Source organism: Danio aesculapii, chromosome 5 (genome assembly GCF_903798145.1).
Source record: "Danio aesculapii chromosome 5, fDanAes4.1, whole genome shotgun sequence".
NCBI lineage: Eukaryota > Metazoa > Chordata > Actinopteri > Cypriniformes > Danionidae > Danio > Danio aesculapii.
In genome coordinates, this window is record NC_079439.1 from 65,795,429 (window position 1) to 65,806,898 (window position 11,470).

An 11,470-nucleotide genomic window follows, 5' to 3' on the forward strand; every position below is an offset into this window, starting at 1 on the left:
AAAACATTCTTTAAAGACCAAGAGTTGCACGTAGTGTTTATAAAACGGCTGTATGCAAATGAGGAAGAACTACATTAGCATTCGAAACTGAAATACGATCTCATCTGGTATACTGTAATAATATATTGGAATCTTTACAAAAGATAAAACAACGTCAAATGATGCAACAGCAGCATTCAAAAGTTAAAGTGATTCATTGTGAATGCACCTGTGAATCACCTGTACAGCTTTCTTCTTTGAGCAAAACTTTGTCATACATGATGCTTACCATAACGGTACAGCTGGCAGTGGAAACGCAAGTTTAGGGTGACCCGTACCGCTCAGCGGAAATGAGGCATTTGACTGGACATGTCTCAATCATTCATTTTCCTTCATCTTAGTCTCTGATTTATCAGACGTCGCCACAGCAGAATGAACTGCCAATTATTCCAGCAGATGCCCTTCCAGCCATAAACACTCATTCACTCTCACATTCACATACACACACTACGGCCAATTTAGTTAATCCAATTCACCAATAGCACATGTCTTTAGACTGTGGGGGAAACTGGAGCACCCGGAAACCCACACCAACACGGGGAGAACATGCAAACTCCACATAGAAACGTCAACTGACCCAAACGGGACTTGAATCAGCAACCTTCTTGCTGCAAGGCGACAATGCTACCCACTGTGCCACACTGTATCTGTTTATGCTAAAGGTGTGTTCATACTAGGCAGGTTTGGTCAAGATCAGGCATGTCCAAGCTCGGCCCTGGAGGGCCGGTGTCCTGCAAAGTTTAGTTCCAACCCCAATCAGACACACCTGGGCTAGCTAATTAAGCACTTATTAGGCTTTCTAGAAACATCCGTGCAGGTGTGTTGAGGCAAGTTGGAGCTAAAATCTGCAGGACACCGGCCCTCCAGGACACCCCTGGTCAAGATCAAACTACATTTGGTGTGATTACCCTGTTAGCTTGGTTCATTTGAACACTGGTGTCTGAACATCTTGTCAAACAAACCTCAGTGCGGTTTGACAAATGAGACCCTGGACCACAGAACCATAAGTGATAAATAAGTCTACATTTTTGGAAATTTGATTGATTTTTGGACAAATTAATTGATCGGTTATAATAAATAATTTTGGAGAGCTTTCCATTTATGTATGGTTTGACAGGGCATGACAAAATTTGACTGAGATGCAACTATTTAACACTACAACTACCTTAATTTTTGCAATTTAATAACTTTGTTAAAATAAAACACCTATTTATAATTCCCTAACCTTTACTAAACGTCTGTGTATTTCCCTCAAGGGCTGAACAATATATCGTTTGAGCATCAATATCGCAATGTGTGTATCCACAATAGTCACATCACAGGATTATTATTCATTAAGGATTAAAGGATAAAATTAAATATCATTGTACAAAATTATTTATACAATGATGGCCATGTTATTTTACATTCGATTGTTCAATTTCTGTATTTGAATTCTGTTAACTTCCCATAAAACCATAAAGCACAGTTTATTTCACTTTTGTTTTTGCTTTGTCATATCTATATGCTTGTTATTTGTCATATTATGCAGACGCACTGCACAGAAAAAGTCTTGATCACCACAGTCGATCTAAATGACTGAAATCATCCCAAATAGGGCTATTAAAATCTTGCAACGTTACATTCATATCACACCAAAACAAAATATCGCAATGTCAGATTTCACGATTTCCTTCTAACATTATTTTGTTAAAATTACAAAACATAAAAAATTCTGACTATTTCTACCTAGAACTACCATAGCAGTCCAAATGACCGCATGCCCTTCAGTGTCTGCTGCTTTTCACCAATTTAAATATGCGTGCATCTGTTGCCTAGTAACTTCCTACTTACAATTTTACTTCAGATATGTTTTTCAAAACAGCAAATTCAGTGCTGTGAAAAAGCCTTCGTGAATATGAAGAATCATATTTTTAGGGTAATGACTTAAATATGATGACAGATATTCAAAGCTTAATTTTAATATCTCAATAGAAGCTTTGAATGTAAATATGACATCTTATATGAGAACAGCCAGAATGGCCGCTATGGTAATTCTAGTAGTTGTAAAATTCTGGTAGTTCCACTCTTAAATATCTGGAATCTGAGGGTTACTGACAAAAATCACCTTTAAAGTCCAAATTAAGTTTGTATTTTAAAAACAAAGTAATTTTTCCAAAGACAAATCTGTCATTTTAACCCATTCAATGAATTTTTGGCTATTGGTCACACAAGACTGATGTTGTGGTCCAGGGTCACAAATATGAATGCAGCATGTTCGACAGACATCTAAATGAACCACAAACAGGAAGTAATATCTCAATATGTAGCCATAAAACCGTTATTTTCTTATTTCTGATGTTGCGTATCTTTTTGTGACAGGAATTCCTGACATTTTATATACTCTTTATGAGTTCTCTATCACATGTACACACATACAAGCTGATTTTAAGCTAGAGAACCAAACTACAAGTGTGGACACACCTTTAATTCAGTGTCCACTTATGAATTAAAAGGATAGTTCACCCAAATATGAGAATTGTCATCGTTTACACATCCTTAACCTTTTTGATTTTATTCTGGTGAATAAAAAATGAAGATATTCTGAAGAATGTTGGAAAGTGGCATACATCGACTATCATAGTAGGAATAAAAACACTGGCTGCACAATATATCGTTTCAGCATCAATATTACAATGTGATCATTCGTAATCGGATTTGCAATGTTGAGTCTGTATTATAATGTGTCATTTGCATGTTTTGGAGGCCTGTGACTGAGGATTTTTAAAAGCATTCAGGCAGTAACTTTAATAACGATTATTTTTTTATTACTGTACCAAAGTATACTGTATGGCAACATGGCGGCTCAGTGGTTAGCACTGTCACTTCACAGCAAGAAGGGCGCAGGTTAGAGCACCGGCTGAGCCACTTGGCCTTTCTGTTCGGAGTTTGCATTTTGTTGGCGTGGGTTTGCTCCGAGTGCTCCGGTTTTCCCCACAGTCCAAAGACATGCACTATAGGTGAACTGGATTAACTAAATTGGTCGTGGTGTATGAGTGTGTGTGTGTAAATTTGAGAGTATATTGGTGTTTCACAGAGCTAGGTTGTGGCTGTAAGGGCATCCGCTGCGTAACACATATGCCAGAATAGTTGGTGGTTCATTCCTCTGTGGCAACCCCTGATAAATAAGGGATTAAGCCGAATGAAACTCGGAAAACACTAAAACACTTTGTTTCAATTGTAACTTTTTATTTATTGTTTTTATTTATGCTTTAATTAGTTTATTAGATTTTATGCATTCGAATTGATTTAAAATGATAAATTCTTTCCAAATTGAGATATTCAAGCCATCTTGCGTAATTGTTTTCATTTAGCAATATATAACTTGCGGAATAACGAAATATCGTGACATCAGATTTTTTCAATATCGTGCAGCTCTAAACAATACTATGGATGTCATTAGCTACATTTCCGTCCACCTATTTTTATGCGCAATTTGCAAATGAGCATTAAAAAAATAATAATAAAAAAAAAATAAATAAATAAAATAATAATAATAAAAAATAAAATAAAATAAATAAAAAAAAAAAATCGGTTGATGGAAACAAGATGCGCATAAATTTTGAAAATGCGCATTAAAAACGTACTGTATGTGCATAACAGAATAGGATAAACTCTTTATTCGATAATAAAAGTTGCACATAAACTATGATAGAAAACACTTACTGCACAAATTCCAGTATGCGCATTAAAAAAGGTCATGTGATTTTGTAATAAGAAATCATGATAATAAAAATGTGTGTGAATGGACAAACCAGCACGCTGAGCACATTGTAAATCATCTGAAGTGTTGTTTTGGTCATTCTAAAACGCCTCAACTGTTTCAGTGTTAGTTTTATTATATTTTTAATGACCTCCAGAATCAAGAGTGTTTGTGCTCAGATTCTCCTACTGCAGCAAATTACGTTTTTACTCTTGATATTTGGCGCCAGTTAATCAAGAAGTGACTATTTTGTTCGTTTTGACTCGTTGGATGGAAACACTATATTATTAGCACGTTTTTATTCGATAATCCAGTTTTGCGCATAAATTTAATTCACATATTTGGACGGAAACATAGATATTGGGTTGCACAATACTGGAATTCGGTACCAATCGATTCTAAAATTTCCCCTTAACATTTAAGCACTGTTAAGTTCATTCTTAAACAGCGCTGACTTGCCATTGTGTTCACATGCTCAACAGAAACCACTGTTGGCTGTAAAGGTCACCAGTTCACTAAACTCACCGCTGTTTAATGAGTGTAACCACAGATACAGGGACACTGGAGTGTTTCAAAGTCATGTCGATCAGCTGGTTTGTCAGTAAGAGCGATGCTCTGATGAATTACGGCTTTAAAACGCTGCATCTGCATATACATTCAGTAAACAGCGGTGAGTTCGGTGAACTGATGACCTTCCCGGCCAATCACAGTCATTTCTGTTGAGCATGTGAACACAATAGCAAATCAGCACTCATTTACTTTTTAAACTTTCAGTATTGATTGGTATCGAATTCCAGTATCGTGCAACCCTGCTGGTTTCTAACAGTCTTTAGCAGAAACTCAAACAAGTTTAGAACCACTTCAGTGTAAGTAAATGGTGATAATTTGGATGAACTATCCTTTTAACACCAGTGGGTTGCAGTCTAATTGACTTCAAGGCCCCTGTTTGTCAAAGATAATACCAAAATGTCCTCTTTGTCCTTCTGGTTATAATAAAAATAAATAAAAAGGGATTTTTATGAAGATTATGGTTTCATAACTACATTTAAATCCATTCACATTGGATCTCCTGGAAGTTTACTGAGGCGCTCCATTTTGAGAACCACTTGTTGAGACAAAGTCCATGTCGCATATATTAAAAAATACACAATATTCCTATAAACTTATAATCCTTCCAACAAACTGCCTTCGTTCGCATTATCAAAGCTGTTTTTCCCATGGATCTGCTTCAGGTGTTTACGGAGAACTGGTTTGTGCGCAAACACCATGTCGCAGTAATTACAGCGGTGTGGTTTGTCCCCGCTGTGAAGGTTCAGGTGGTCCAGCAGCGAGCACTTCTGAGTAAACGTCTTCCCGCAGATCTTACATTGGAAGGGTTTGATGCCGGCGTGGACCCGCATGTGCCGGTGGAGGTTTCCTTTCTGGGTAAACGTCTTTCCACACAGGAGGCACATAAACAGCTTGTGCATCTTCAGATGGTTGGCGTAGTTCTCCAGCTGACGAAACACGCGGGCGCATTTTGGGCACTGGTGGTACCACTGCATGCTCTTCTCCCCGTTCCTGGAGCAGCCCCCCCATAGATTCCCCTTCCCAGATCCGCTAGGTCCGGGTGTAGACATGGAGTAGTCAGCTGTGGGATTAACGGTGATCTCGGCAGGCCGGGTTTCCACGGTGGAGTTTATCAGGGAGTGTTGTGGCTCAGGTGAGCGTAGTGTTGGAGAACGACTGTGACTGGAGCGACTCTGGAAGTTATCGGGCACGCGCTCATCTAATGACTCCACTTTGACAATGCTAATCGGACTGTCTTCTCTACTGTTGTTGTTGTTTCTAAACACTGCTGGTGGAGATTTTGGCTGTATGATCACATCATCATCGTCGTCATCATCAAACTCATCTTCTCCATCATTGTCCACCTCATCCTCTTCATCACACACAGTCTCCACAGCTGCTTGACTACGCTGAGCGGTGAAGTCTGAAGGCTGTCGGGATGATGCACGCTCATCTTTGACCTCATGTGGTTTTATGAATTTATTAAGCGCTTCAGTGCACTGCTCCACAATATGACCCATCTGCAGGAAGCTGGCTACAGTTAAATAGTGTACTAATTCAAGTTCTGGGAACTGGAGCGTCCCGGTGTAGCAGGACAGCAGAAGCTTCTGACCTACCTCAGCGTCCTGCTGTGTAGATATTTGGACTTCATTCGAGTCCTGAAGGACAAACTGGTCTCTGAGGAAAGGGGAGCCGGCAGCGAATACCACTTTGTGTCCAGGCACTTCCAAGTCATTGATGCGGACCACCACATCACAAAAACGCCTGTCTCGTCGAAGAGCATCCATCTTTTGGAGCATGGAGTCCCCGAATGTGGCAAAGTTGAACTGCAGTATCACCCCGTCCTGAGCCATGGTGTGGGCTACTATTAAAAAATGTACAGGTTAGTTGATAAATGACAGATTAAAATCGTCAAATCTTGAGTATACTTGTTTAAGCGTTTTAAAAGCATACATATATATCCAAACATTGATGGCGTTTGTTGATAGTATAACCGTTTCATGTTGACATTAACGTTAGTACAGGCCTGGAAACTACACAGTGCTAAAGCAGAAACAGCGGATAAAGGAACACTGACGGTAGAGATACGTCGTCACGGGAATGAAGTAAAGTTGTTTTCATTTAAAATATAAATACCTGCGTCAGTTTTGTCTCTATCTGGGTGTTTTCTTGTCCTGCAGCTCCTGTGTGTGTGTGTGTGTGTGTGTGTGTGTGTGTGTGTGTGTGTGTGTATGGAGTCAGACGGAAAAGGATGTGCTGCGAGACAGAGTCAAGCTTCCTTATTGGTTGGCGAAATTTAAAGGGGCAGGACACAAATACAGGTGGCTCATTGTGAAAACAGCTTTTCCGTAAACATCGACATTTATCATAGTTAATGTCAGTTTAACGCTACTTAAGAGAAAATAACTGTTTATCTGGAGTTAGATCTTTAAAACCCTACAATATTCCAACCTTTTATTGTATTTTTTACAATAGTATAATAATAATAATAATAAAGACTACTGTCCTGTTTATGCTGTTTTTATTAATGAAAGTGAGATAATTTTACAATAGTAGCCTGTTACTGATCATTTTATTATTACATATATAGCCAACGTATTGTATACATTTAACGTTTTAATAGTTTCACATTGTTTATGTAATCCATTCATCTTTGAATATGACAGTAATAACTTAATAATATAATTTTATTTGTTATTAATATTTGTTATTATTAATTATTATTATTATTATTAATTATTTGTTATTAGTATTATTTTTAAATGCTTGTTCCAGTTTTATTTCCCAGTATTGGGTTGCGGCTGGAAGGGCAATGCTAAACATATGCTGGAATAGTTGGTGGTTCATTCCGCTGTAGTGACCCTTGACACAAGGAACTAAGCCGAAGGATGAACGAATGTTCCCGTTTTAAATTCGTGCTGTTTTTCTTTGTTTTTGTGAAACTCATGTGACTATTACAGTATTATATATAGATAATTATCAGTTATTAGCAATTGTTAGTACAATTAATGCTTTTGTATTAACAATTAACCTCTCCTATAACTTTTTTTGGAGTAAATCAAATTTTATTGGGTTATAAACTAAATTTGCCACAAGGAGGCAGTGCGTTCACTCAGTGGAGTTTCAGTTGCTTGAGGACCGTTGTTGAGGACGTACTTACCGGCCACTTTATTAGGTACACCCGATTAGTACCGGGTTAGACCCCCTTTTGCCTTCAGAACTGCCTTATTTCTTTGGGGCACAGATTCAACAAGATACTGGAAATATTCCCCAGAGATTTTGGTCCATATTGACATGATAGCATCATACAGTTACTGCAGATTTGTCGGCTGCACATCCATGATGCGAATCCCCCGTTCCACCACATCCCAAAGGTGCTTTATTGGATTGAGTTCTGGTGACTGTGGAGGCCATTTGAGTACAGTGAACTCATTGTCATGTTCAAGAAAACAGTCTGAGATGATTCACGCTTTATGACATGGTGCGTTATCCTGCTGGAAGTAGCACCTTTCTTCCCATTTCTGATGCTCTGTTTGAACTGCAGCAGATCGTCTTGACCATTTGTACATTCCTACATGCATTGAGTTGCTGCCATGTGATTGGCTGATTAGAAATGTGTGTTTAAGCAGTTGAACAGGTGAATAAACCTAATAAAGTGGCCGGTGAGTGTATATGTATAACCTTTCATATAAATAAGTGTGGTAACTTGTAATGCATTTGTTACAACAATGCCTGTAGTTCACAAACAATAGCAAGGCAGACACAAAAAATCAACTGAAATTTCATGAGTCTCTCAAATAAGACCAATCAAGAGTCAGGATGCACTGTTTATTGCAAATGTTTGACCACGTTTACTCATCTGCACAGTGGTTTATATGGGATAATACACAAGCTGTAAAAAAAGACAAGCTTTTAATTTATTTATAACTAATTTTGTCATTGTGCTCTGTCTACAAAAGTTCAGCAAGACCTGAAAATGTTGTCAGTTATTTGAGAAAAAAACCCTTAAATGAAAATTAATAATTAAATGTGACTTTGGCCTTAATAGAAGTATTGCATTTCCATTGTAAATAGTACTGTATGGCTCCATGAAGAACTTTTAAAGTCCATGGAGAATTTACACCCTAACAAAATGATCTCTACAGTGGAAAGGAAGGTTCTTTTAGATTTTTAAAATAACAACAAGCATGACTTCTTTTAGCCCTCATGTTGCATTCAGGTACCTTTTGTCCAGGAAGAAACATTATATTATAATTATAAGGGGAACCTAAATTTATAATTATGTGGGAACAAAACTTCGCAAATGCTTTTAGACCCAAAATAATCACACGCATATTAGGTTTCTGTGTATTGTGGGGACTTTCCATAGACTTTTAATTGTTTTTATTCTGACTAAACTATATTTCTGTCTCCAAACCCCACCCTATTCCTAAACATAGTACTTGCAGTGAACCTGTTTTTTTCATTAAAGTTTTTTTTTTTTTTTTAGATTATCTAGTATATTAGTGCATGTTTACTAACTTAGGCTTCACTATTTGTGTGGGGAACGTTTTGTAACATTGAGGTATCACACAATTTTAGGCATGAATTCTGTTGAGATCCATGTATGCCTATCAACAAAATCATTACAGCATGAAATTTTGATTCCATACTTAATCTAAGTGAAAATGCATGAATTTATGCAAGTAAAACATTGATTATTGAGTCATGTTTACTGTATTTTGTTTAATGCAAAAGTAGCTTTCACAAATCTGTTTTTGAGTAATATTGAGTATATTTAAAGCACTTACTTGAACCATTTTAAGGAAATTTCTCATCATTATTGTATATTTTGTGTCAGTATATTTATGTGTGGTTCATGTGTAATAAAATATAATCATATCTGTTTCCATCTAACTATTTTTAATGCACATTTTGGAATAATGCATAAAAATGGTTAATGGAAACCAAGATGCACATACATTTTTAACAAATGTTATTAATAAAAAAATGCATGCACACAACAGAGTACACTCAAAAAATAACTTTTCCTGCTTGTTAAAACTACTTATTTCAAATGAGTTGAAACAACACAGTTCTTAAAGTTTTTTTGGGACAACTTGACCGATTTTACAAATTTAGGTGGATTGATCATAAAACAGTTAAGTTAACTTAATTAATTCATGTTGGGACTCAGCATTTTTTACAGTGTAAGATAAACTTTTCATCTAATAAGAAAAATTGTGCATAAACGAATGATGGAAACATACAAAATAAGTTCAAGCATGCACATCAAAAAAAAGTCAAGATTTTTGTTTTAAGAGATCATTTGACATTAGAAATTTCCACAATGGGATACCATTAATAGACAAACCAGCAGAGAGACCACATTGTAAAACATCTGAAATGTTTGTTTGGTCATTTTAAAATGCATTAGCCGAAGCCTGTCATCAAATTGGTTCAGTATTATTTACCTGCAGAACTGTCCATTCATTGCATTTTGCAACCCAGGCTCATTATAGTTACGTACCCCTTTATACATTTATGGAGAGAGCGAAATACGTCCCAGGAGGTACTTTTTTTTGTTTTTGCGAATGCACCAGAGGCCACTGTTTACGCTGTATCAGATCTTAAAGGTCACCTATGGTGAAAAATCTACTTTTCAAGCAGTTTAGACAGAAATATGTGGAAGTATAGTGTATAAACTGTCATATTGGGGTGATATAAACACACCCAGTCCTTTTTTTTAAAAATGTAACAACATAAAAACGGTGGACCAATTGGAGCAGTTTTCAGATCGACCGCAACTTTACGTAGAAGTGCGGTCCCCCCGCCCACCGAATTGATTGACAGCTGTGTGCATTAACCTGTCCGGTAGTCACGTGTATAATCATATCAACAAGAGAGACGAGCGCAAAGCAGCCGGGAATAAAAGGTGTGTTTAGTTCGCTTGGATCATCAATCATCATCAAATGTGATCAAGAGTGAGTTTCACATGTTTAAAATGTTTTAAAACAGAGCACGTGTTTAATGAATTACAGCGATTCACTTCATCAGCACAGTCGCGTGTCAGAACAATTATAAAGGAAGACGCTTCAATCGCGGTTTGTGGACGTTAAATCTGGTTTATTTTGTACATTAACATAACAGCTATCCATACAGCAGTGGAGATTACATGACACATATGCGTGCAAAACGAGTGCAAAGCTTAACGCGCTGTCTCTCTCTCTCTCTCTCTCTCTCTCTCTCTCTCTCTCTCTCTCTCTCTCTGTGTGTGTGTGTGTCTGCGTGTCTGAGCTATGTGTGTGTGTGTGTGTGTATGTCTGTGCAACGTTTGTGTTTGTGTGTGTGTGTGGGTATATGTGTCTGCGCTATGTGTTTGTGTCTTTGCTGTGTGTGTGCGTGAACTTTGTAATGACATTGTGTGTGACTCGTTGCAAATCCACAAAAACTGCATCAAATACTGATTGTTAAAGTTTTTACTGTAGTATTTCTCACACACGTTACATGAGATCTGCTTCCTGAGGCAGCCGAGGGTGGCGATTGATGACAGGCACGTGGGAACGGTGGGCGGGGAGGACTAGCCTTAAAGGGCCAGTACAAAAAAACAGCAAAACCTTTTTTCAGCTATAATACAGACACTTCAAACAGCTATAATAAATAATCTGATGGGTGTTTTGAGCTGAAACTTTACAGACACATTCTGGAGACACAAAAGACTTATATTAAATATGAAAAAAGGAGTAACCTATGTGCCCTTTAAATTTTGCGCCTGCTCTTCTCATGTAAATACACCAGAGGCCGCTGTCGACTGACTTACAGACTGACCGACCGACCGGCCAGTTCCCCCACCCACCTCCTCCTCTAAATACAGATAGTGTTTTAAAAAGCACAGATTTATAAGCGCCCACCCACTTTCCTAACCCAACCAACAGTGTTTTCAAAAACAATCTAGAAAAAGAAAAGCACATTTCAGATCTCACCACATTCTCACCTTGTTATTTACTTGTTTACTTACTGAACCCTGTCAACTCCTCTCTGCGTCTACGCAACGAGAGCAAACTGGTAACAACGGAAAAGCCATCCACACGGAGGTAAGCGGTCAGTCAGTTGAGCGAAAAGAAGCAGAAGCTGTCGGCGGCTTCATACCGCCCTGAAGCA

The 11,470-nt window shown here is 37.7% G+C and overlaps 1 protein-coding gene across 1 annotated transcript; it reads right to left on the reverse strand.

The window, feature by feature from the left end:
- Nucleotides 1-3,626: 3,626 nt before the first annotated feature.
- On the reverse strand, nt 3,627-6,538 carry zbtb26 (zinc finger and BTB domain containing 26). The gene is made up of 2 exons (XM_056457090.1): nt 6,467-6,538; nt 3,627-6,194 (listed from the first exon to the last, which is right to left on the reverse strand). Exon 2 carries the CDS (start codon nt 6,181-6,183, stop codon nt 4,945-4,947), a length of 1,239 nt encoding a protein of 412 aa, XP_056313065.1. The 5' UTR covers nt 6,184-6,194; nt 6,467-6,538; the 3' UTR covers nt 3,627-4,944.
- Nucleotides 6,539-11,470: the final 4,932 nt, after the last annotated feature.